Source organism: Microcaecilia unicolor, chromosome 4 (genome assembly GCF_901765095.1).
Source record: "Microcaecilia unicolor chromosome 4, aMicUni1.1, whole genome shotgun sequence".
Classification (NCBI taxonomy): Eukaryota; Metazoa; Chordata; class Amphibia; order Gymnophiona; family Siphonopidae; genus Microcaecilia; species Microcaecilia unicolor.
Genome location: NC_044034.1, coordinates 18,357,005 through 18,384,880, shown reverse-complemented (window position 1 = coordinate 18,384,880; position 27,876 = coordinate 18,357,005). Strand labels below are relative to the sequence as shown.

The 27,876-nt window shown below is 44.7% G+C and overlaps 1 protein-coding gene across 1 annotated transcript in view; it reads left to right on the top strand.

Moving 5' to 3' along the window:
* The window catches only part of PGM2L1 (phosphoglucomutase 2 like 1), a 132,192-nt gene that overhangs the window by 19,370 nt on the left and 84,946 nt on the right, over positions 1–27,876 (top strand). The window contains exons 3-4 of the mRNA XM_030199992.1: positions 6,406–6,512; positions 20,092–20,176. Of these exons, the coding sequence (XP_030055852.1) occupies positions 6,406–6,512; positions 20,092–20,176 (192 nt within the window). The remainder of the gene's footprint in view (positions 1–6,405; positions 6,513–20,091; positions 20,177–27,876) is intronic.

Sequence of the window (27,876 nt, the reverse complement as noted above, 5' to 3'; positions counted from 1 at the left end):
TGTATATAGTCTTCTGCAGCCACCATCTTTCCCCCACACTTTTTTTTTCTCTCCTCCCTGTGATCAAAGGTAGCATTACATTGTGTCTTCTCAGAGCCATGAATTATACCAAGGGGAAAGGGAATGGGACTTGATATACCGCTTTTCTGTGGTTTTGCAACTACATTCAAAGCAGTTTACATAGTACTTATTTGCCCAGAGTCACAAGGAGCTGCCATGGGAATCAAACCCAGTTCCCCAGGATCAAAGTTTGCTGCACTAGGCTACTCCTCAACTCCAAAGCTTTAAAAGGGTTTTTTTTTTTTTTTTTTTAAACCTTTGAACCCAGGCACTGGCGGTTCTCCTCCATACCAGCACCCATACTCCTGCAGTCCAGTGGCCACCTCCAACATCTAGCAGGAACATTCTCAGACAGCCCCATGTACTGTTTTTCCCTGTTCTCTGCATATCTCTGACCAGTCCCACAGTCTGTAGCAACAGCCTAATAGGCAGTTATCCAGATCTAATCAAGCCTGACTAGCTTTCATGTGCCTTAGACTGGCTTTGCTGTCAGGCACCTTGTTATGCAACTTTGTGCTTATGCACATACTCAATAATTATAGACTATAAAAACATAAGGTGTTTTTTTTTTGTTACATTTGTACCCCCGCACTTTCCCACTCATGGCAGGCTCAATGCGGCTTACATGGGGCAATGGAGGGTTAAGTGACTTGCCCAGAGTCACAAGGAGCTGCCTGTGCCTGAAGTGGGAATCGAACTCGGTTCCTCAGTTCCCCAGGACCAAAGTCCACCACCCTAACCACTAGGCCACTCCTCCACTCCATACTGGGTCAGACCAAGGGTCCATCTAGCCCAGTATCCTGTTTCCAGCTGTGGCCAGTCCAAGATGCAAGGCCCTGGCAGAGTCCCACAAAGTGGCATGATTCCAACCTACTTAATCTCAGGGATAAACGGTGGCTTTCCTCAGATCTACCCTAATGGTTTATGGACTTTCCTCCAAACCATTTTTAAACCCAACGACATTAACTGCTTTTACTCCTTGCTCTGGCAGTGAGTTCCAGGAACTATGTTTACTGAAAAATATATTTTCCTTGTCATCTTGGGCCATACAGTTCTGAATGAGTGGGCATTATCCCCTACTACCAGCAGTTGGAGGTGGAGAACTGTACTATGACCTGCTGGTGCTCAGGGGAAAGGATTTTTCTCTACCTCTTGCAGATGGTAGGTCATCCAGGCTAGTGCTCCTGGTCCCTGCCCTAGCTCTTAGCTCTGCAGGCTGTGGCCATACTGTGAGGTTGAGCCTAACAACCACGGCCAGTTCTTGGGCTGGAACTGGTAGAGTTTGGAGTGCTGACCCCAGTCACGCTTTTTAGTGTTCATTGTGAGGTGCTTGCTCAGCCCTGTGGGGCTCTGACAGGGGAATGCAGGTCTCCATCCCTCTTTCCTCGCATGTACATCCTTTTTGGGTGTTTTTCCCCTGGGCTCCCCTGCAGCTTCTAAGCAAAACAGTTTTAATCTGGCCTGTGTGCTTTGGCATTATTCCCCTGTTGGGGAAATTGCATTCAGGTTAAAAAAAGTTTCCTTTGCAGTCTTAGTACAGATAAGAGAGCATTCCCCAGTGAGCGGGGGGGGGGGGGGGGGGGGGGTGGGAATGGTGGAGACATTAGATCCCTGGACTGAGGTCGGCCTGAGCAATCGGGCAGATCTGCATGCGCCGGGCACGTGGTTTGGCATGCTGTGCTATCTGCAAGGACCAGCAGCTGAGCACAGCTGCCGGTTCAGTCTGCCCCCTCTTGTGATAGATTGCTTCCAACTTGTGAAATGGTCCTGGGGTGTTTGGGGGGAGGGAGCGGGCGGCCCACCAGAGCCGCTTTGCTGGTTGTTCGGCGGGAACAGTTGCCATGTTCTGCCTTTTTTTTTTCCTCCTGCTGCAGTTTCTGTGCAGTGGGAGACTTCATAGCCCCCACATTGGGCCTTGGAAGGGTGGAGGGTTTTTCTCCTACCTACCCTGTGACTGCCTACAGGGGAATCCCAATAGAATCTCTAGCACTTGGCTCCAGAGCGCAACCCAAATGGTTTTGCGGGTGGAGCCTGGACCCTTGGGTCGGCAGTGGGGGCCCTGCTCCAGGGGCCAAATACTTTGGAACCGGGTGGCTGCAATGGCTCTAATGGTCCCTGAAGGCTCCACAGGGTCTCTTGGTCTCTGTCCCCTTCAGATTTGTATTTTGAGTAGGAGACTCCTCAAAGAGGAGTATGAGGAGCAGTTCCATGTGATCTGACTTTTTCTTTTCTGGCGGGAGGAGCTCTCATCTCGTTAACAGTCTTTATCTGCCTACATTTTTCTGTTTTTCTATTGGCCTATCCAGTCTGTCCATAAAGTTGCATTGGGACTTGAACTAGCAACTTCTTGATCTCGGCTCCGGCTGCTTCACAGCATTAAGTTACTGAGGCCCTTTGGTCTGTGCAATGGTTCATGATTTAGTGCATCTTTCCTCCTGGTCAGTGGCTGCTTTTGGTCACTGGTGGCTGTAATTGCACTATTGGACTGTAGCTGCGGATTCTAAGAAGCTTCCCAGTGAGCTGCTCTTTCAGGGACGATTGTTATTTGGGAGGACCTGGAAAAGTTAGTGAAGAGCATAGGGGAGGCTCGGCATCCATCTTCCTGAGCTGCAGAAGACAGGTTCCCAGTGGTCCTTAACATGTTGAAGTTGTTTCAAGGGGCTGGGCTGGTTTTTTGTCCAGCTCGGTGCTTGACTTTAGGCTTCAGGTGTACCTCAGATCAGTGGGTTCTGGAGGTGGTTGACGAAGGTTACTCCTTGGAGCTTGCCCGATCCTTTCCTTAACACTTTGGTTGCCTTTGCTCCTCAGCATTTTCTCAAGCTGTGGGGCATTGCAGCCCATTCCCGAGGCTGTTTCATTTATTTTGTGGTCCCAAAGAAGGGAGGCTTCCTTTTGGATCTAAAAGGGGGTGAATGCTTGCTTTCACATCTAGCACTTTAGCATGGAGACCCTTTGGTCTGTGATCGCCTCGGTTCATCTGGGCGAGTTCCCAACTATCTTGGACCTTACGGAGGCCTATCTGTATAATCCCCATTGTGGATTATCACAAGCAGTTCCTTTGCTTTTGTGTGCTTGGGCGTCATTTTCAGTTCTGAGTCCTGCCCTTTGGGTTCAGCACCCCACACCTTTCCCAAAGTGATGGTAGTGACAGTAGTGCATCTGTAGCGACAGAGCTTTTGGATTAATCCTGACCTGGATGATTGGTTGATTCAGACTGACATGGAGTCAACGGCCAGACTGGTCACCAGTTGTCTCCTGGGGGTCTGGGCTGGGTGGTGAATTGTGTCAAGTCACCTGGTCCTGGAATACCTGGGAGTCTTTTGACACAGGTTGGGAGATGATTTTCCTCCCACAGGACCGGGTAGCCAAGCTACAGGCCCAGAAACACTGTGTGAACTGTCACCTCCCAGGGTTTGGGGCTATCTACAACTCCTGGGGTCCATGGCAGCAACTCTGGAGGGTGATGCCTTAGACATGTGCACATGTGGCCTCTGCAGTCAAATCTCACTTGTTTTGGTGGGCTCTGGTCTCTCAGGATTTTAAGTACTTTTTACACCTCCCTGCCTGTGCCCACAACAGTCTGGACTGGTAGGACAGCCCTGTTCACCTTCTGCAGGATGAGGGTTTTTGTGGTGTTTGCTGGACACTCCAGTTAGGTGGTGATTATCACTGATGCGATTCTCCTCAAATGGGGAGCTTATATCAACCATCTGGAAACTCAGGTGGTGCACTTGGTCTTGAAATTACTTGCTCTGCTCTCGAGGAAGGCAATTCAAGTGACAGTGTCACAACTGTGGCATCAAGCAAGAGGCACTAGGAGCCAGGTGGTGGCTTTGGAAGCTGCGTACATCTGCCTTTGGGCAGTGAGACATCTGTAAGCCCTTTCAGTGGAGGAGTGGCCTAGTGGTTAGGGTGGTGGACTTTGGTCCTGAGGAACTGAGTTCGATTCCTGGCACAGGCAGCTCCTTGTGACTCTGGGCAAGTCACTTAACCCTCCATTGCCCCATGTAAGCTGCATTGAGCCTGCCATGAGTGGGAAAGTGCGGGGTACAAATGTAATAAGAATAAAAAAAGAATATAGAAGGCAATTACAGTGTCAAGGGAGCTTTCCTCACCTGTTCCCTGTTGGCTTATCTGGTCCTTCTGGTGGTTTGGGATTGGCTCATTGGTAGTGGTATGCAGGCCTTGTGTACCTGTTAGTGGCTAAGCTGCTCCCCTTGCCCATGGGGCGCAGCATATTTCATCGAGGTCTGGTGGAAATGATGGATCTGAATCCCTTCTGGCTTACGGTTTGGACCTTGAAAGGAGGTGTTAAGAGCAAGGTAGAGATAGTCATGGGTGAGGAAACTATGCCTTTCTAAAGTCCTGAAAGTCTTCCATGTCTTTGGGTTACATGCGAATCGGGAACGTTTTCAAGGGTTGGTGTGTTGGGTGGGCATCGCCCACCTGGAAGGCACAAGTCCCAAATAAATTTGGGCTCTGTGCAGCAGGGTCTGGATCAGGGTTTGGTGCTGAGCTCCTTGATGGTCCAGGTAGCTGCCCTTTGAAGTTTTTGGGTCAAGGTGAATGGCTTTCCCTGATGGTGCATGGGGAGGTGGCCTGGATTTTGAAGGGAGTGGCGCATTTGTGCCCTCTGGGTTGTCCCTCCATTCCATCCTGGGACCTGAATTTGGTTCTCCATGTACGCGCCAGGGTTCCTTTTTGAGCCTTTGTGGTCCATCTCCATTAAGGACTTTATGCTGAAGGCAGTTTTCTTTGATGTAATTACCTCAGCTTGGAGAGTCTGAGTTGCAAGCATTATCTTGTCGGGACCTGTACCTTTTTTTTTTTTTCAGAGGTCTTGGTGTCCATTTTCATGATTACTTCCTTTCTGCCCAAGGTGATTTCTCCATTCCATGTGAACCAGGAGACACATTTGCCCTCTTGAGGGAAGATGGTTCTGATCTTCGGCTTGAGGTTGCAGATGCTAGATGTCCAGAGGACATTGCTGCATTACTTGGAACAGACTAATGATTTTTACCTCTTTTCATTTTTGTCCTCTTTCATGGCCTTTGGAGGAGCCAAGTAACATCCAAGACTACTATTATGTGGTGGATCAAGGTGGTTATTGAGTCTGCCTACATTTGTAGGAATTGTCGGGTGCCTCTGAGGTTGACGGCCCACTCGACTTGGGCTCAGGTAACCACCTGGGTGGAGGCTGGAGGAGATTTGTAGGGTAGAAACGTGATTTCACCATTCCTGTGTGATGCAACATAGGTTTGATGTGCTGGCCAGGCCCTGCTCATACTTTGGCAGAGCTATCATTAGTGGGGAGGGGGGGGGGGGCTTTCTTTCCCCGCCTAGTAGTTGTACTTGGGTACATTCCACTCATTCAGAACAGTATGGCTCCAGATGACAAGGAAGGTAAAATTCTTACCTGATAATTTCCTTTCCTTTTATCGGGCTGTTTGTTCTGAGATGTGCCCTTGGAAGACTAAGGCACAGGGCTCACAGGTACTCTGCTGTTTCCCTTCAGGTAAAAAAAAAGAGAATTTTTATGTATGCAGGGTAGCGATTGCCACACTGTGGTATATGTTCACTTGATCATTGCATCTCCAGTGGTTAAGGGGTATGGGTGTGCATTACAAATGGATTTTCTGCTGCTTTGGCAGATGCATAGTGGAACTTTCCACTGAACCACCAGCAGGTTGAATTGGTGAGTTCACTGGAAAAGATCAGTTTTCTCTACCTCCATCTTCTGGTAGGAGGGCATAACACCCACTCGTGCAGAACAGTAAGGCTGACTAAAGGAAAGGAAATTATATCATGTAAGACAATTTCACCTTCTATTTGTTTTAAATGTTCTACTAAAGTGTATGCATAATCATAGTTCATGGGATGTACTTTAGGAGTAGATGGAAGCTTAAGGAGCTTGTTACCTTGGTTTTCATACGTGTTTAATGTGAAAACTAAAGGTATGAGGGTTGAGATGCTGATTTCCCCAAGGTATTGAAATGCTTTGAATTTGGGAGATGCCTCTGCTGCTTTTTTTCAAAGGGCTTTTTGATTTCTGCGGTAGGGGAGATGATGTAGTATTTAGTTTATAACTGTATTTCTCTTTTGTATATCACTTTAACTGTGTTTTTTTTTTTTTAATGGCTAGGTGATAACTAAAACCTTATAGTTCCTGGCTCCCATGCTTTCTTAGTGGGGTAGAAAATGAGGGAAACTGGGGGCTCTAAAATATGCATTAATGAATATGATCATTAAGTGGAGGATGGAGGGATAGGGCTAAGGGTTTTGGGACTGCTATTGTGTTAAAATAAGCAATATTAACACTATTACTTTACTTTTATTTTATCACAGGGGATGTGTCGTTATCTTGAAAGATGTTTTGTAGATCTGAACCAGAGAGGTCTTGTTGTTGGATATGATACACGAAGTCAAGCAACAAGTAACTGCTGCAGTAAAAGGTAAGTTTAGTAGCCTTAACTCTGAATATATATATATTTTCAAAATTCAAAGTTAAAGAATATTACGCAGCCTCAAGAATGGATGACTGAAAATGCAAACATTATAGCATTACATTACATAACACAAGAAAATATCTAAGCCTCCAATCCTCCCCTCCCCCCCCCCCCCCCAAAAAAAAAAAGTGCTCCCCTTGAGAAAGTGAAAACTAAATTTCCCAAATATTATTTAATCAAGAAATACTTCTCCATAACTGGTATGACTTCCATACAGAAAAAACGTGTCCCATATGATCATGTTTAAGGGCAGGCAACTTTGACATCAAATATAGATTGTCAAGTTTAATCAGCAATTGATCTTTAATGGGAGGTTCTGTCTGGTGCCAGGCAGCCGCCAAACAGACACGCCACCAACACCACCATGGCCAGCAACTGACCCTTGGCGGAATCCAAAATAGCTGGATATCCATTAAGCAGGTAACTGAAAATAGAAGGGGGGCATGGAAACCCTAGCACCTCCCCGAGCATCTTAGATACCATCTCTCAGTAAGTCTGCACCTTGGCACAAGCCCACCAAATGTGTTCAAAAAGCCTTCAGCAGTGCAACCCTCCAGAATTACCTGAACCAGTTCCAAAGATCTTTCACAATCTGGTTGGGATGTAATACCACTGAAATAACATTTTATGATCATGCTCAATGGTAATTGGTTGCAATAGACACTTGTGGGCTGTTTATCTAGCTCAAAATGGCAAGATACCTATAAACACCCAGCTATACTGCCCAATGGTACTATAGGTTTACTATACAGTAAGGCTTGATGCAGTGTAGATTTCAACTGTGTCCCAACTCCCATGTGAAAGATCTTGAATAAAGCATGATCACCCCCCCCCCCCCCGTTCCCAATCCAGAAGAACCTTCCTTCGCATAAAATTATGCAATTGACCATAAAAAAAAGTAATCCATTTCCCGCAACCATACCTATCCCATAGTGCAGCAAAGGGAATAAGGGACCCCTGGACTATCAGCTGACCCAACATCCGAAGGCCCTCTAATATGGGCTGGTGCATCAAACCCTGAAGCATACACAATAGGAATGATTGAAAAGTAGTGTTTAGTGAAGAGAGAGAACCTAATGGAATACCAGAGAACTAATGTACAGTACGCCCCGTAAGGCGCTTGATGACATCTAGGACGCAGTTGAGACAAAGAAAGCCAAGCCACATAGTGCAGAGGCGTCCCTCGCAGCACTGCCTGCTGCAGCTGCACCCATTACTTAACCGGAAAAACCTGCCACTCAAAGAGCTGTTAGCTGGGCTGCTCTATAATAAGTAAGAATATTGGTCACCCCTATGCCACCTTGCTCTCTATTCACATACTTGCTACTCTGATGTACCCGAGGCAGTTTTTGTCGCTAGATATATTGAAACACTTTCCACTGGAGTTTAATCAAAAATCCGCATTGAGCCTGCCACGAGTGGGAAAGCGCGGGGTACAAATGTAACAAAAAAAAAAAAAAACAAATATAAAAAAAACGGGATAACACATTCATCTTAACCGCACTTATTCTCCCCACCCAAGATAAACTGAGCCCATCCCATCGATCCAAATCTGTCATCACACAGTTAAGCAAAGGAGGATAAGTCAAATAAAACAGATGATCCAAGTCCGCTGAAATAGCTACCCCCAAGTAATGGATGCTATGAGGAGCTCACTGAAAAGGAAAGCGCTGATACAGGATCGGAAGGAGGGGGATCGGACACTGTAAGATTTAAAATTTCAGATTTTGCAGGATTAATGGTAAACCCGACACCCGCCCATAACAGAGCAATATGTCTATAACTGCCTCCAAAGAAGACAGAGGATTATGGTGAAAAGTATATCTGCATAGAGTAAAATCCTGTGATCCTGCTCTCCCATGCAAATCTCGCTGATCACAGGGCTGTACAAATCGCTTGTGTAAACGGTTCCATACGCGAATATGAGCGGGCACAAAGGGCAGCCCTTCCTGTTTTCCCCGAGAAATCTGGAAAGTGTCAGTGTAAGTACCATTAATACGAAGGCTTGCCAATGGTGAATCATAAATTAACGCTATCCAGCGTATAAAATTACCTGAGAATCTAAACCACTGAAGAGTAGCAGACATGGCCAGGACACCCAGTTAAAGGCCGCCTCTGTGTATATACCCAAGACTACTGCAGAAAATTGCTTTTGATGTGCCACCCAAATAAGATCCAACAATCGCCGTGCATCATCTTTTGGCCTCCGGCCTGCTATAAAGCCCGATTGATCTCCATGTATCAACTCAGTTAAATAGCATTTTCCTTAGCGTCCCTCCGGACCGGACCAGGATTGGACTGATGGGTTGTGCTCGCCTACCAGCAGGTGGAGACTGAGAAAAAACTCTGACTCTAGAGAGCCAATAGGAGCCCTGGCCATGTGACCTTAGCCTCAGTATTTTCTCAGTCTCCCAGCAGGTAGGAAGTGAGCCCATTAGTCTCTCTCCTTTTCTCTTTAGATATTACAGATATTTGTGATAATTCTTCTGTGCCTGGAATCTTATTTAGAGGCTTGACAGGGTTTCCTTTCTCTTCTTTCTTTGACAGCCTCGGGGGTGTTAAACTCGGGTGTCTCGAGTCCACCCCCCTTCCTCCCCATCTCCCTGGCTTAGCAGGGAAGGGCCGTCCCTTTCTCTGGAAAGGTGTACCGTCTTTGGGAGAGGCAGCCACTTTTAACAGGTAGCTGCTTTAAAAGAATTAAATCAAATAAAAGGAAATTCAAAGAAGCAGCCTTTCTTTCCCCAGACTTCTAACGAGCAGGCAGCTCCAGTGTTTTATTATGATTGAGGGGTTATAAAAAAAAAAAAAAAAAAAAAAAACAAACAGAAGAAAATAATTCAGTATCTGTGACTTTAAACAGCGATTTTTCTCATCAGATTTAATTTCCTCCATTTTCTTGCGTTTTGGCGGCGGCAGTTTAAACAAATGAAGAAAAAAAAAAAAAAGAAATGTGCGAACCGCGTAAGCGCGGCCACCTGTTTTTTCCGATATGGCTTAAAAGTTCAAACAGCTGCTGTCGGTCAGCGTCGCGCAGTTCACGCAGCCGGAACGTGTAAATTTTGCTCTCCCTTCAAGGTTTCTTCGGGTCCGGTGCTGCCTCCAGTTTTTTCGGGGCCTTTTTCGCCGGCTGTTGTTTCTTCGCCGTTCCACTGGGCTCCGCTTGTTCGGAGGTGTCGGGCGCGCTGTCGACGATCGCCACAGGGCCAGTGGAGCGAACGGCGGCCATTTTGTTTCTCCCTCCATCTTATCAGTCGGGGATCTCTCTGCTGAAGGTAAGGCTGCAGTTCATAGAGCAGTTCGGCTCCAAGATGTGTACACTTTTGTATGTGCTGAACGACGTATTCTAAAATGCTCTTCACATCAGCAGGCAATATTTGGTTGAAAGGGGGCTCCTTTCATATATGAATATATAACAAGCTTTTCTTCTTTTAAATTTCTATGTATCACGGGGCTGTTAACACTAGTTTTTTCTGGTGCTCAGTCATTTTTCATTGCCTGGTGGAAAATCTACATCTTATCATAATATCATAATTCATTTCAAGCATTTTCCTCAATAGCTGTAGTATTATACAGTGTTTTAAGAACTTTAGAAACTTTCTCTATAGGCATAGAGTAAATTTCTGTCTTTCTCATTCCCTGGTGAATAGGACTACATTGTCTAAGAGTCAATTGATTGGTACTTTGCAATTCTGACCATAATATATTAGTTCCGTTCAAGCATTTTACTCCATGCCTATGATGTTATATAGTGTTTTAAGAACTTAACAGACACTCTCAATGGCTGTAGTGTTATACAGTGTTTTCTTTTTCTGACTTTAAGAAGCCTTCTCTAGAGGCATACAGTATATTGTTCAGATGCCATGGGGATATATCAGCTCTTTCATATTCTCTGAGGGACAGTCCTGTCTACCAAGCTCCCAATCACTCAGCTGCCTTAGCAGGCATGCTTTATTCATGTCTTCCCTTCTTTTCCAACTGCCTTGAAGCCTCTCATTTTTCATTTTAGCTTTCTTCTGGTTTTTACAGGACATATGGTCACTTAGAGAATAAAGTCATCCTTTCACTTAAAGATAGTGGACGGTCCTCAAACCATCTACTCGTGTTTGTCTCTACTCTATCAGTGCAGCATTGGCAGATTATAAACATCCTGGTTTGATCCAGTATGCCTATACATACCATCTGCTATCTCTTCCTCTTCCTTAGAGACCTGATGTTATATCAAGCTTTCTTGAATTCAGATACAGTCTTGTCTACACTGCCTTCACCAAGTGGCTGTGGCACAACTTCACTTTTTTCGTTACAGGTAATTTCCAAGTTTGTCCTTTTTCATTTTCATTCTATGCGCCTTCACTCCAGAGTGTTCTTTCAATTGGAAGGGGATTCACTCACTTCCTGTGTATTTATACCATAGGTACATAAGTATGGTTATGCTGGGTAAGGCCTAAAGTCCATCAAGTCCAGCATTCATATCTAATGGGCATAGGTACATAAGTTTTGCCATTCTGGGGAAGCTCAAATGTCCACCTTTCTACAGCCAGAACAGCATTAAAGAAAAGAAAAAAAAAAAAAAAAAACCTCTCACGAGAGTATCGAACAGAAATCTGTGCTCCAAAAGCAAGGCTTTGCAGTAATTCTGCAAACTAACGCATACAATATTTGCCATGGCTGTTCACCACTAGGAACACCGGGGACCCTGGGCCTAGGTTCGGTGTTTTAACCTGAAACAAGCTCAACATTCATATCTATTGGGTGTGAGTCTGGTACTACTACTACTACTTAACATTTCTAGAGCGCTACTAGGGTTACACAGCGCTGTACAAATTAACAAAGAAGGACGTTCCCTGCTCAAAGGAGCTTACAATCTACATCTCAGTGAGGGAGGACGCATGACCGTGGTACGTGGATTAGTGGTATGTGGATTAGGGAGATCCAAGAAATTACAGGCCGGTGAATCAGACGTTCATACTGGGACAATTTTTTTCTGTCCGGAGCGTACTACCATAGCTGGTGGACTCCTATATTCAGAACTTTCTATATTCAGAACTTACCCAACTATGGAACGCCATAGAGATAGGGTTGGAGTTTGTAGCCCTATTTAACTGGTGTCCTTGGTCACCCTTCCTCTTCTCCTCAGGATCCAGAGAATGGCTAGTTTTTTGCTTATGCATTTACCGGTCATTTTCAGCAGTACTCTCTCTTCCGTTCTTTTATAGATCTAAGAGGATGTTCATTGCGCTCTTAGGGTCATTTCATTCTTACCTAGACGACTGCCTAATTGGAGAAAGTCTTATCAGCAGAGTTCTCAGGTCACGCACCGGGTGTTGCATTTCTTACAGTCTCTAGGTTGGGTGGTGATTGTAGCCAGGCCTCTCATTTGATCTCTCATTTGATCTCTCATCAGATATCTCTGATTTTCTCTTTGTTTAGTCAGGTTGGCGCACAGTCTTTTGTCTCCTCTGCAAACATCCCAGTTTATATTTTTCTTGGTGACCTTGGGCCTTCGGCCATTTCCTCGCTCTATTCTGCAGAATGCAATTTTACTTTCTAATGCCCAAGAAGGAATTTTCCTTCATCCTATTGCGAATCTCAGGGTCATCAATCGCACTATTTAAGTGTCATCTAGTTATCTCAAGAACCTTAGTTCTGTCATTGGGATGCTTCGTGCAGTACACTTTTTGGCAGAAGCTTGTTTGTATATATTTTTTTTCTGGGGGACCTCAGCAATTCGTTTTACCTTCGGGTGAATTTTGTTTTCCCTACTGACAAACAAGGCGGAGAGAGCTATGTTGGTCCTTGCCATGGCAATGGGTTATGTCATCCGCCAAGGAGGAGTTAAGAGTATACTCTTGAGTTTGTACTCATTTTTTCTTAGTTGTGTCACCCTGCATTTAGGTGAATTGACTCTCATTTTTTCAGCCTTACTTCCTCACTGCGACACTTCAGGGCTATCTCTTTTTGCCTTCAGGCTCACGAACATTTCTTGCTTCTTCCGTTCAGCAACAGTCTTGACGGAGACAGGGACAGATGCCAACGTCCAGCAGGGGTTTTTCAGCCTTCTTTATGCGTTTTTTCCATCATCTCACTAGGTGTTTACGCAGAACCAAGGCACCCTTCTACATCCGGACCCCCAGTCACTCAAACTTATGGCGTGGTTACTGGGTCTGCAACATCTTTGATATTTTCGCAGGAAGTACTTCAAGTTTTAATTGCTTCCAGACAGAAATCTACATTAAAGTCCTATGAATCAAAGTGGCGACGGTTCACTCTGTGGTACTCCTCTCGCCACTTCATTCCACAAACAGTATCCATTTTGCATGTTTTGGAATATCTTCTGCATCTTGCGAAATCTTGTCTGTCTTACTCATCCATTAGAGTTCATTTGGCAGCTCTATCAGTGATGCATGATACTGTTGACAACCGCACGCTTATGCAGCATCCACTGTCAAAGCGGTTTCTTAAAGGAGTCCTGCACCTGTACCTCCCGCTTCGTCCACCAGCTAGGTGAACTAGGTGAACAGACTCTTAAAGTTCTGTTTTCTAGTAGCCATAACTTTTTCTATGAAGTTTTCCTCTTCAAGCAGTGTTTCCCAGTAGCCATTGCAGCAAGTAGATCTATGTGTGGAATACTTCTACGGTTGGTAACTTCTTTTCGGTCTGCTGTAGTTTAAAGTTTTCACCTTTCCCAATCGGTTTTTTCTTATTGGTTTTGTCCTTCTAGCCAGTAGGCGTAAAAGTTTTTCATTGTTTCTAACCCGCTATATCGCGAAGGATCAAGGAAATGAGAATGTCTATTTCTCTTCTCGCTGAGAGGGCAGTTCCACAGCGTATTACAACATATTCCACAACTTCAGAAGCGGGCTCTATTCTTACTACGGCGATTTTTGGTGCTCTCGGTGCACATTGGTAAGTTGGCAACTTAGTCCTAGTTTCATTTTATTTTGCTCATTGGGACACACTACATGTTAGTTGTCGCCAGGTGGCCTATGCAGCATGAACATTTCTCTGCAGTTTTCATAGGGTCCCTCCCTTCAGATTACTGCTTTGGTACTTCCCATCAGTCCAATCCTGGTCCGGTCCGGAGGGACGCTAAGGAAGGAGAAATTAGATCTTACCTGCTAATTTGCTTTCCTTTAGTCCCTCCGGACCGGACCAGGCCCCTCCCATGTTCTCTCTACTCTTTAGCTTCTTTTATTAAGTAGGAAGTGTATTCAGTAGGAAGTGTATTCATTCCTTTACGATTCGTGGAACAATACTATATATATACAGAACTTTACGTGGTCTATACCACTTCTCTGGTGGTTGCTGGTGAGCTCAATTGCTGGAATCTATCTATAAAACCTTAAATACGCCATACCACTTCTCTGGTGAGAGTTGTGGCTGAGCTCAGTTGCTGGAATATCTATAAAACCTTAAATATGATTTACCACTTTTCTGGTGAGAGTTGCTGGTAAGCTCAGTTGATGGAATATATATAAAATCTTAAGTGGGCCATACCACTTCTCTGGTGAGAGTTGCTGGTGAGCTATAAGACAAGTGAGCCATACCACTTCTCTGGTGAGAGTTGCGGGTGAGCTATATTATGCGTGAGCCATACCACTTCTCTGGGGAGAGTTGCTGGTGAGCTATATTACATGTGAGCCATATCGCTTCTCTGGTGAGAGTTGCTGGTGAGCTATAGTACAAGTGAGCCATACCACTTCTCTAGTGAGAGTTGCTGGTGAGCTGTAATACATATCGGGCCATACCACTTCTCTGGTGAGAGTTGCTGGTGAGCTCTGATACTTGGCATTGCCGAGTGCTTTGTGGCTGCTAGGATTCCATACGGCACAGAAGGTCTTTCTTTTTTTCCTGCTTTGTTATTCAAATACTGAGGCTAAGGTCACATGGCCAGGGCTCCTATTGGCTCTCTAGAGTCAGAGTTTTTTCTCAGTCTCCACCTGCTGGTAGGCGAGCACAACCCATCAGTCCAATCCTGGTCCGGTCCGGAGGGACTAAAGGAAAGCAAATTAGCAGGTAAGATCTAATTTCTCCTTAATCGAGCTGCCAAATCCGAGTAAGCAATTTATAATCTACTCCCAGTAAGCAATTAGGTCTGTAAGAACTACATTCCGCCGGGTCCTTCCCCTATTTGTATAGCAAAGCCACTCCAGCCATAGGCGGTCGGTGGCCCAACTGTTTGGGGAGGGTAAAGGGGGTGGGGAGGGTAAAGGGGGTGGGGTGGGGCCAGGGGTGGAGCTTAAATCCATAATTGTCTGATAACACAGAAAAAATAAAAAGTCACAATACCTTTTTATTAAATTTAGATATTAGATATGTATCATATGTCAAAGAATAAAGTGGTTGCTCAAAGCATATTCTAACCACAATCGCTCAACTGCAAAACACTATGCACAACTTTGTGCAAAAACACACTCAGAACCTTACTGTACCATAAATATTACACTGGGCAGAACCTAATACACCAATATACCACCCATACGGAAAATGCAGACCGTCAACAATATGAAACAAGGGATCATATCATCACAATTCTCATGTAGAACCACAAAACACCCTAATTCATGTTTAATGTGGGATAAAATGCCATAAATAAGTAAATATAAACTTTTAATGTTGAGCACCTGCTTCTCAAAGTGGACATATTCCAAACACTATAATGAAAATAAAATGATCTTTTCTACCTTTGTTGTCTGGTGACTTTTTCTGATCATGCTGGCCCAGTATCCGATTCTGCTGCTATCTGTCCTCAGGTGTCAGTGCAAGACTCTTTGGTATGAACTGCTCATGTGCAGGTCAGGAAGTCACCCTCGTTAATACCCAGGACACCTCCAGCCAACCCCCCTGCTCTCCCAGCAAATTAAACCATAAACGAATTTGTACAACTGGTTACAAAAGGCTAGAGACAGCTCCTGCTGTGAGGAATGGAGGTAAATCAACAATTTAACCCCCCCCCCCCCCCCCCCTCCAGAGCAGCGGGACTCCACAGCTGATCCATCCTGCTGCAGCAGGGAAGGCTTAGCCTCCCCAAGCCTCTTATACCGGGCGCCTATGACTCCAGCCTGACGGAGTGAGATTGGCAACTGAGACTCCAAAAGCAAAGAATTATAAAAGCAGGTCAATTGCTCGACCACTATCTGAACAACCTTCTTATAAAACAAGTTTGAAAAGCCATCTAATCCTGGGGACGTATGCGCTGGAAGGTGGGCAATTGCTGCACCAACTTCTATCAAAAAGGGAGCTGAGAAGTTGGGCATTGGCACTAGATGACAGACTAGGAAATGTAATCCCATCCAAGTAATGCTCACTGTAGCATCCAAATCCCCTTGCCCCACTGATAGAGCTGCTCATAATACCAAACAAACTCTTGTCCAATCACCCTGCACTATATCACCATTCGAGTTCTTCACCCTTGCTATTAATCCGAGCTTGCTATTTCTGAAGTTTAGCTGTTAAGAGGTGGCCCGTCTTTTTGCTCCCTTCAAAATATTCCTGACAAACCTGTTGGAGGGATGAAGCCAGATCTTCAAGATCTAACTCCTGCAACTGTCTCCGAGGCTGATCCAATTCCTGATGAATATGAAGTTGGAAAGGGCGAGCATGATGATCCTGCTCCAAACAACCCAAGTGTATGTGAAGCTGCAAATGCCGTTATTCTTTCATCTTAGTTTGAAATTCCTTACGCAATATACAGATCCAACGAGCAAACACCTTAAAGCCTTCCCATAGAGAGACTGGTCCTACCGTAGCATTATCATTGTGTATAAAATATTCTTTAAAGTCCACCTCTAACTGTGACAAAAGTAGAGGGTTGGTCACCATCTGATCTTCTAGACACCAAAATCTTCGACCAGCCTGTCTCTTGGTTTATTACCAAGGAAACTGGGCTGTGATCTGACCTCACCCTTTGTTCTATAGTCACTTCAGCAACTAATGGACAGAATTCTCGCTCAATCAGCCACAAATCAATATGTGTATAAGAATCATGTAAGGCTGAATAAAAGGAATAGTCCCACTCCCCCAGATGATACAAGTGCCATACATCTTCCAAGCCCAGGTGAGCTATAAAGCTGCACAGCAATGTAAATCTCATTTTGCATTTTGTATTTTACTCGATTAGTTTTCAAGCAAAGGATGGAATGTCAAATTAAAATAGCCTCTCATGACAAGAATACCCTCACAGAAGGACAACAGCTTAGATACCATAGAATCAAAGAAGGCCTCTTTTGCCTGTATTGGGGGCATAAATGTTCACCAGAGTGTAGAGCAGCCCATTCAGCACGTCTTTTACAAAAATATAATGGCCCTCTGGTCCACCCGAATGGCTCTATGCATCAAAATTCCCACACCATTTAGTTTTCTTGCACAGTTTATTTGGGGCCTGGAACACCACAGGAAACTTGGGATGGGTAACAGAGACACGAAAAGTCACTAGATGGGTCTCTTGCCCAAAACCCCACATCTATTTTTGCCCTGCTTCCTTAAAAAAATAAACGCAGTTTTTGGGGAGACTACAATCCACTGAACATTTATAAGTGAAAAAACGCAAAAACCTGTAACAAAGGGTAGTAAGTTGCACTGTCCATACATACCATGTAACACACCACAGTCTTGTCTTCCCCAAAGAGCCATACCCAGCCACTCACAGACCACTCAAACCACCTACCCAAAAAGAGCAAATCATCCCTACCTCTCATACCCCCTCCCCTCAATCCCAACTAATACATTTAGGTCCCATATCGGACAAAAAGGGCCCATCGATAGAGGAAGGACTAACCCCAATCCCTAGGACCACCTGAGAAACAAGAGCAATTAAGTCACATAATAATAGTCTTAGGAGCTATATTTTGTTTGTCCATAACAATACCCCCAATTGGGGTATAATTATACACTGCAGTCATCCAAAGCTGAACATAGTAATATATAGTAACATAGTAAATGACAGCCGATAAAGACCTGTACGGTCCATCCTGTCTGGCCAAAGATTATGAAGCTTTTCCAGATTTAGCTACCCGGCGCCAACCTTGTTTCCCAGTAGATTTTTGAGGTTAAGTAGCAGATGTTGATGGCATCAGCGACGTCCTGGATCAATAGGCCAGCCGCCATCAGGTTATCTTTCATTCTTACAAAAGAGGTAGCAGTGTCCTGCGGCTTCTAAGAAAGCAAATAGAATGTTAGGTATTATTAAGAAAGAAATGGAAAACAAAAGTGATGAAGATATAATGCCTTTGTATCAGTCCATGGTGCGACCGCACCTCGAATATTGTGTTCAATTCTGGTCGCTGCATCTCAAAAAAGATATAGTGGAATTAGAAAAGGTACAGACAAAGGCGACGAAAATGATAAAGGGGATGGGATGACTTCCCTATGAGGAAAGGCTGAAGCATCTAGGGCTCTCCAGCTTGGAGAAGAGACGGCTGAAGGGAGATATGATAGAGGTCTATAAAATGAGTGGAGTGGATCGGGTAGACGTGAATCGTTTGTTTACTCTTTCAAAAAATACTAGGACTATGGGGCATGCGATGAAGCTACAAAGTAGTAAATTTAATACGAATCGGAGAAAATGTTTCTTCACGCAACGTGTAATTAAACTCTGGAATTCGTTGCCAGAGAATATGGTAAAGGCGGTTAGCTCAGCGGGGTTTTAAAAAAGGTCTGGCTGGCTTCCTAAAGGAAAAGTCCATAGACCATTATTAAATTGACTTGGGGAAAATCCACTGCTATTTCTTGGATAAGCAGCATAAAATGTATTGAACTTTTTCAGGATCTTGCCAGGTATTTGTGACCTGGATTGGCCACTGTTGGAAACAGGATGCTGGGCTTGATTGACCTTTGGTCTTTCCCAGTGTGGCAATACTTATGTACTTATGACCAATTAGAAAAAGCCAGTGATATCTGGCTTGATGATCTTAAAGCAGCTGTGTCCAGGCACGATATTCCCACCACAGTGCCAAAGTAGCTGGTGCATGTCGTGGTAGATTTACATCTCCACATCATCCCAGAAAATATTACCTCCTTTTCAGCGGATAGCACGTAATACTCTCTCCTTTTCCTCATACTTGTGAAAAGTACACCACCACCTCTCGTAGCCGTTTTTCCACAGCTTGTAGTGCCTTAGCCAGAATAAGGCCTGCAGCCTTTTTTCACCTTCCCATCTACCACCTTTTCTGGTACACCACAAAAGTGCAGGTTACAATGCCTTTACCTGTTCTCCAAATCTTCCAGTTTAAGGGTCTAAGCTTCTTGCTGTTGCGCGAACTGTTTAACATGGGTCTGCAATCGTTCTACATCCTCCCTGTGTGTTTCCAGTAGCTCCTCTTTTCTCCACCTGCTGTCCAATATCGCTGTCGTCCTTATTTTTAATTTCTCCAATGTCTCCTGCAATTTGGACCACACTGATGTAAGATCTGACTTTAATTCTTGAAACCAGGTCCGCATTTCAGTGCAGAAAGATGCCAGCTCATTCACAGGAGCTGCCGCAGGACTTGCTGGCAATACACCGCCCACTGCCATCTTGCCGCCTGGGCGGGAGCCCGATACTGAAGTCAAAACGGCTGATTTTGCGCTGTAGTGCGCCGACGAGCGGACTTCTGAATTCCAACTGATCTCCTGTCCCACAGCAGCACACAAAGTAAACTAGCGAGGTAGGGATTTTTATTACATTTCCTTTCATTAGTAAGCCCCGGAGCTGGTGACTTAAGCTGCTATCTAGCTGGATGATGTCACTTCCTCTCATAGCCCTAACATTTAATGTTAAAACTGAATGCCTGTATAACTGAATCCTGATACAAGGGAATGAATGTTGGCATAGGGGCAGCTTTAGAATGATGAAATAACATGCTATAAGTGCAGGTACTGTGACAAGTGACTATGATTTAAGGTGACATTTTTCAAAACTGAAGGTAACTGATAACGCCTATCGAGCTTTTTCTGGGTATGCTTTTGTTTTCCCCTGTGAAATAAGTGCAGTTTTGAAAATGCAAAACTAAGTGCACTGCCTTTCCTAGTCTACCCACCTACTTCCCCATAAGTAAAAGTGTACAGGTCGAATCTGTGTCAGGGGTGGGCAGCCATGGTCCTTGAGGGCTACAGCCCAGTTGTTCTCAATATTTCCACAATGGATATGAATGAGATTGATTTGCATGCTCTGCTTCCATGCATGCAGGTAGATCTCGAACATATTGATTGTGGAAGTCTTGAAAACACGCCTGGGTTGTGGCACTCGTGCGTTTGCTCACTTGCTCTGTGCATTTTAGTCTGGATAAAAAGAACAGTTTTCAGACAGCCTATCTACACAGGCAAATAACATTTGAATATTGTCCTTATGTTTAAAAAAAAATCTATATCTCTATAAGTACAGACAGATATTAAGAAAAAATTTTAAAAGATGGCAGTGTTAACTAAGCTTTGGAGAGAGCATCATTAAAATATTGTAAAACCTTAAGTTTAATATAATATTTAAAGGGAGAAGGGGAAAGAGATATACTATGGTAACGCTTTTTTTTTTTTTTTTTCAAATTTGTAATAGACTTTCCAAACTGGCAGCTACAGTTTTCCTCAGTAAAGGGATACCGGTATACTTATTTTCCAGATATGTCCCTACACCTTTTGTGGTAAGTTTCTTTTAATGCTTATTTTGTTACATAACATGAATGCCTTTTATGATCATAGACAAATACCCTGTGAAACCTGGTAGTTCTTTTCCCGTGCAGGTGAAAATTTATTGATTTGTAAAACTGTATATAACATAGTAACATAATAGATGATGGCAGAAAAAGAACTGCACGGTCCATCCAGTCTGCCCAACAAGATACTCTTATGTGCTACGTTTTGTGTATACCCTACCTTGATTTGTACCTGTCCTCTTCAGGGCACAGACTGTATAAGCCTGCCCAGCACTATCCCCGCCTCCCAGCCATCAGCCCCGCCTCCCACCACCAGCTCTGCCACCCAATCTCTGCTAAGTTCCTGAGGATCCATTCCTTCTGAACAGGATTCCTTTATGTTTATCCCATGCATGTTTGAATTCCGTTACCGTTTTCATTTCCACCACCTCCCGCGGGAGGGCATTCCAAGCATCCACTACTCTCTCCGTGAAAAAATACTTCCTGACATTTTTCTTGAGTCTGCCCCCCTTCAATCTCATTTCATGTCCTCTCGTTCTACCGCCTTCCCCTCTCCGGAAAAGGTTTGTTTGCGGATTAATACCTTTCAAATATTTGAACGTCTGTATCATATTACCCCTGTTTCTCCTTTCCTCCAGGGTATACATGTTCAGGTCAGCAAGTCTCTCCTCATAGATCTTGTAACGCAAATCCCATACCATTCTCGTAGCTTTTCTTTGCACCGCTTCCATTTTTTTAACATCCTTCGCAAGATACGGCCTCCAAAACTGAACACAATACTCTAGGTGGCGCCTCACCAATGACTTGTACAGGGGCATCAACACCTCCTTTCTTCTGCTGGTCACACCTCTCTCTATACAGCCTAGCAACCTTCTGGCTACGGCCACCGTCTTGTCACACTGTTTCGTCGCCTTCAGGTCGTCAGATACTGTCACCCCAAGATCCCTCTCCCCGTCCGTACCTATCAGACTATAAACTTAAACTATTTGTACATCTCTTTGGGGCTTTTCTCTGGAAAACAGTTAAAAAATATATATTTTTTTAACTAAGCTTTAAACTTCTAAACTCTGTTCTTTTGAGCTGCAGTTGAAATTTGTTTTAACTGATACCCTATAAATTCTACTAATTCTTGTAAATAGCCTTATTCAGAAGTTTCACAAATCAAACAGCATCAACCATTGTGGTGATCTGTGTGTTGTGATGTAGTGACAGAAGATGACTAGTTTGGCCACTGAAGGAAGGGAAGCACATATGAAGAGTGATCTCTGTTGTCAGAGTGTTTATACCAATGATCCAGATAACCAGATTAAAAAAAAATATTCCACATTTAGGTTTTTTTTTTTTTTTTTTTTTTGGGGGGGGGGGGGGGGGGGGGACCTTATGCTTCAAATGGAAGTCTTGACTGCTTGCTGCTTTTAAATTAGAAGGATGGGAAAGCAGTTCTGATGCTTCATGCACAATTCCATTTTCCTCTTTCACTTTGTCCTTTAACCTCCTTCCCCTTCCCTCCATGGTTTCCTGTTTTAGAAAAAAGCTTGTGCCAGGCCAACTGTTGAAGGAATTAAGCTGCTTTCTTCAGTGTTGACGCTACCCTTCCTCTTTTGTTCCAGAGCTTCAGCGCTGCTGGCTCTCCTCTTCCTGTGTAGCATTGAGGTCACTTGAGGACTAGTAGGATTGGTTGTTTGCCATGAATTGTCTCCTCAGTTTGTGTAAGGCAGCATTTGTGGGATTGGAGGCATTTGGATGATGCAGGACATAGTAATATTAGAAAATACATTGATTTTACAATTTTGAGACAAACCAAGTTCTGTAACAGAGGCGTATTTTCAAAGCACTTAGACTTGCAAAGTTACATTGTAATCTATGGAACTTTGTAAGGCTAAGTGAGCCCCTAGTAACTTAACAGATGATGGCACATAAAGACCAATTAGGGCATCCAGTCTGCTGAGTCAGTCTGCGGTCATCGGGTATGGTGGGAGTTGGAATTCCATTAGATGCATATGAACCAAAGTTCCATCATTGAGTTTGAGAATGTTCTTTTTCTACTCTTGTAAGATCTTTGTTAATCATATGATTGAACTGATGTCGATTTAATGAGCTATTTGCACAGAGGGAAAAAAGCTCCTGTAAGTATCTTGTTCTGAATCATAACCAACCCAATAGTGAAAATATAGTTTGCATTGGTACTGATTTAAGACCCAAACTGTAAGTCTTCAAGATTTGAAGAATCCTAATGTAACAGTTGAATCATTTTTTTTAATTGAACCAAAATTAGTGTGATATCAGTGAATGATGAATGATTTTTTTAAATTTTTTTGTAGCTAGGACTAAAAACGAATTAGGTCTTTCAGCTCATGCATAGTCGGTATTTCACAACTGCACACTTAAGTTCTGTCCATCTTTTTCTGTGGAATGAGACAGTAGCACGAAACCTTAAGAGAAATTTGCATATGTTGGGAAGACCAGTATATGCACATTTCTTAAGCTTATGTTTGTATATCCTGGCTGTGGGTCTCTCTAGAAGTGGGTTAGGAAGCATAGGTGCTTATTGCCTTTTGTAGTCTGCATACTGTGACTTTGATACTGGAGTCAATGGTGAGATCTGTAGACAGGCTGGACTTATCTTTTCTCAAATCTGAGACTGTGACAGATTAGCTAATTTAGAGGCAGATGCAGCAACCAAACGTAAAAAAATCTAAATCGTTAAAGTCCCTAACGATTTTAAAATAACGAAAAATGCACCAAAAAAAAAAGTCACACATGCTGAGATCGGTAGTGAAACGTACAATGTATCAAAGAATCACAATACACATCGTTAATCGGCCCCCAAATCATGCGCAGAGCAGCCAAGCGTTATGTTAGCTGCTCTGCGCATGCCACAAACAGTCAAAACACAGTCAAATCGCAAGCACATGGCTCCCAAATAAAACAAAAATAAAAAAAAGGGTCGGGAGGGGGCAAGGGCGCTCATCAGGAGCGTCCTGTACAGACGGCCTTGCCCCCCCCCCCCCGCTGCTCCCCACTTTCCGCCGCTCCCCCCACCCCGAAAAAGCAAAATTCTAGCAGCCCCTGCCCCCTCCCCACTTTCCGCCGCTCCCCCCACCCCGAAAAAGCAAACTTCTAGAAGCCCCTGCCCCCCTCCCTTCCTCACTACTCTCTCACCTCAGCTCCGCCTCCCGACATCCTCCATCCGTGCCCCGCCCCCTTTTGGGGTCGTCGCCGCCATTCCCCTCCTCCATCGGGCCCCCCTTCCTCTTACCGGGCCCGTGCAGCGCCTCTCTCCTCTGTCCGAAGGCGCTGCACGGGCAAGAAGAAAGCTGAATCAGCTGATGCCTGCCTTCGCCTAGCTTCGATAGAGCGTCTTTCTCGTCCTGGGCCCGCCCCTGTCTGACGTCAGTAACCTACGTAGGTTACTGACGTCAGACAGGGGCGGGCGCAGCAGAAGAAAGACGCGCCATCGCGAAGGCAGGCATCAGCTGATTCAGCTTTCTTCTTGCCCGTGCAGCGCCTTCGGACAGAGGAGAGAGGCGCTGCACGGGCCCGGTAAGAGGAAGGGGGGCCCGATGGAGGAGGGGAATGGCGGCGACGACCCCAAAAGGGGGCGGGGCACGGATGGAGGATGTCGGGAGGCGGAGCTGAGGTGAGAGAGTAGTGAGGAAGGGAGGGGGGCAGGGGCTTCTAGAAGTTTGCTTTTTCGGGGTGGGGGGAGCGGCGGAAAGTGGGGAGCAGCGGGGGGGGGGGGGGGCAAGGCCGTCCGTACAGGACGCTCCTGATGAGCGCCCTTGCCCCCTCCCGATCCTTTTTTATTTTTATTTTTTTATGTGTTTTCTGAGGTCCTTTGGACCAATCACAGCGCTTTTAGCTCTGCTAATGCGCTGGGATTGGCTCAAAGTTTGTTTATTTTTTCACTTAACACTTTTTCCTGCCACGGAGCTGTCCTAACGAGAGGTCCAGACCTCTCGTTAGTTTTCCTGCCTTTTTCCTGCGTAAAGGCAATCGGAAAAGGTTAGTGCATGTCGTTTCAATGGGGTTTTCACACTAATTGCTCATCTCCATTCCGTTTTCGTTAGCTGCTACTGTCGTCGGAAAATAGGCTTAAGTGCATGGAAAGGATAGGAAATTCTTCCCTGAGGGCTCATTTAACGATGAAAAACGTTTAGTGCATCTACCTCTTAGTACTTTACACTAGCTAATATACTAGGCTACTAGCTAGTACTTTGTATTAGCTAATATAGTACTTTATTCATGAACTTGTCATGTGCAGCAAGTAAATAGCCAACTGAAATAAGGCCATGTGTTGGCTAAGCTGCTTGGCTCCACCCCTTTTCAACAGAATTGAGGACAGGTATGATAGGAAGTCCTTGCAACATAGATGGCATTAATGACAGAACCTAAGTACATAAATATTGCCATACTGGGAAAGACCAAAGGTCCATCAAGCCCAGCATCCTGTTTCCAACAGTACTACTACTACTATTTAACATTACTAAAGCGCTACCAGGGTTACGCAGCGCTGTACAATTTAACATAGAAGGACAGTCCCTGCTCGAAGAGCTTACAATCTAAAGGACAAATGTACAGTCAGTCAAGTAGGGGTCGTCAAATTGGGACAGTCAAGATTTCCTGAAAGGTATAAAGGTTAGGTGCCGAAAGCAACATTGAAGAGGTGGGCTTTGAGTAAGGATTTGAAGATGGGTAGGGAGGGGGCTTGGCATAAGGGCTCAGGAAGTTTATTCCAAGCATAGGGTGAGGCGAGGCGAGGCAGAATGGGCGGTCACAAACACCTGGCAGGATCCCAAAAAAGTACAAAACATTTTATACTGCTTATCCCAGAAATAGTGGATTTTCCTGAAGTCCATTTAATAATGGTCTATGGATTTTTCCTTTAGGAAGCCAGCCAAACCATTTTTAAACTCTGCTAAGCTAACCACCTTTACCACATTCTCTGGCAACGAATTCGAGTTCAATTACACGTTGAGTGAAGAAAATGTTTCTCTGATTCATTTTAAATTTACTACATTGTAGCTTCATCGCATGCCCCCTAGTCCTAGTATTTTTGGAAAGCGTAAACAGAAGCTTCACATCCACCCGTTCAACTCCACTCATTATTTTATAGACCTCTATCATGTATCCCTCAGCCGCCTTTTCTCCAAGCTGAAGAGCCCTAGCCGCTTTAGCCTTTCCTCATAGGGAAGTCGTCCCATCCCCTTTATAATTTTCGTCGCCCTTCTCTGCACCTTTTCTAATTCCACTATATCTTTTTTGAGATGCGGCAACCAGAATAATATTCGAGGTGCGGTCGTACCATGGAGCAATACAAAGGCATTATAACATCCTCATTTTTGTTTTCCATTCCTTTCCTAATACTTAACATTCTATTTGCTTTCTGAGCCGCAGCAGCACACTGAGAAGGATTCAACGTATCGTCAACGATGACACCTAGATCCCTTTCATGGTCCGTGACTCCTAACGTGGAACCTTGCATGACGTAGCTATAATTCGGATTCCTCTTTCCCACATGCATCACTTTGCACTTGCTCACATTACACGTCATCTGCCATTTGGACGCCCAGCCTCGTAAGGTCCTCTTGTAAGTTTTCACAATCCTCCCTCGATTTAACGACTTTGAATAACTTTGTGTCATCAGCAAATTTAATTACCTCACTAGTTACTCCCATCTCTAGGTCATTTATAAATATGTTAAAAAGCAGCAGTCCCAGCACAGACCCCTGGGGAACCCCACTAACTTCCCTTCTCCATTGAGAATACTGAACATTTAACCCTACTCTCTGTTTTCTATCTTTTAACCAGTTTTTAATCCACAATAGAACGCTACCTCCTATCCCATGACTCTTCAATTTCCTCTGGAGTCCTTCATGAGGTACTTTGTCAAACGCCTTCTGGAAATCCAGATACACAATATCAACCGGCTCACCTTTATCCACATAACATAGTAACATAGTAGATGACGGCAGAAAAAGACCTGCATGGTCCATCCAGTCTGCCCAACAAGATAAACTCATATGTGTATACCTTACCTTGATTTGTACTTGCCTTTTTCAGGGCACAGACCGTACAAGTCTGCCCAGCAGTATTTCCCGCCTCCCAACCACCAGTCCCGCCTCCCATCACCGGCTCTGGCACGGACCGTATAAGTCTGCCCTCCATTATCCTCGCCTCCCAACCACCAACCTCTCTTCCCCCACCTGCTCCGCCACACAATTTCGGCTAAGCTTCTGAGGATCCATTCCTGCTGCACAGGATACCTTTATGCATATCCCACGCATGTTTGAATTTCGTTACCGTTTTCATCTCCACCACCTCCCGCGGGAGGGCATTCCAAGCATCCACCACCCTCTCCGTGAAAAAAATACTTCCTGACATCTTTCCTGAGTCTGCCCCCCTTCAATCTCATTTCATGTCCTCTCGTTCTACCGCCTTCCCATCTCCGGAAAAGATTTTTTTGCGGATTAATACCTTTCAAGTATTTGAACGTCTATATCATATCACCCCTGTTCCTCCTTTCCTCCAGGGTATACATGTTCAGGTCAGCAAGTCTTTGGTCATATGTCTTGGAACGCAAATCCCATACCATTCTCGTAGCTTTTCTTTGCACCGCTTCCATTTTTTTAACATCCTTCGCAAGGTACGGCCTCCAAAACTGAACACAATACTCCAGGTGGGGCCTCACCAATGACTTGTACAGGGGCATCAACACTTCCTTTCTTCTGCTGATCACACCTCTCTCTATACAGCCTAGCAACCTTCTCGCTACGGCCACCGCCTTGTCACACTGTTTCGTCGCCTTCAGATTCTCGGATACTATCACCCCAAGATCCCTCTCCCCCTCAGTACCTATCAGACTTCTCCGCCTAACACACACGTCTCTCGTGGGTTTCTACTCCCTAAATGCATCACTTTGCATTTCTTCGCGTTGAATTTTAATTGCCAAACCTTAGACCATTCTTCTAGCTTCCTCAGATCCCTTTTCATGCTTTCCACTCCCTCCCGGGTGTCCACTCTGTTGCAAATCTTAGTATCATCCGCAAATAGGCAAACTTTACCTTCTAACCCTTCGGCAATGTCACTCACAAATATATTGAACAGAATCGGCCCCAGCACCAATCCCTGAGGCACTCCGCTACTCACCTTTCCCTCCGAGCGAACTCCATTTACCACCACCCTCTGTCGTCTGTCCGTCAACCAGTTCCCAATCCAGTTCACCACTTTGGGACCTCCTATCTTCAGCCCATCTAGTTTATTTAAGAGCCTCCTGTGAGGAACCGTGTCAAAAGCTTTGCTAAAATCTAAGTAGATTACGTCTATAGCACGTCGATGATTCAATTCTCCAGTTACCCAATCAAAGAATTCAATGAGATTCGTTTGGCACGATTTCCCTCTGGTAAAACCATGTTGTCTCGGATCTTGCAGCTTGTTGGCTTCTAGGAAATTCACTATCCTTTCCTTCAGCATGGCTTCCAATTACTTTTCCAATAACCGAAGTGAGGCTTACCGGCCTGTAGTTTCCAGCTTCTTCCCTATCACCACGTTTGTTCACCCCTTCAAAGAAATGTAGTAGATTGGTGAGGCAAGATTTCCCTTCACTAAATCCATGTTGGCTTTTGACCAGATGCAGTAACTCCACGGAAAGAGCCCTTCCCTTACCGATCCCTTAGCGAATCTGTAAA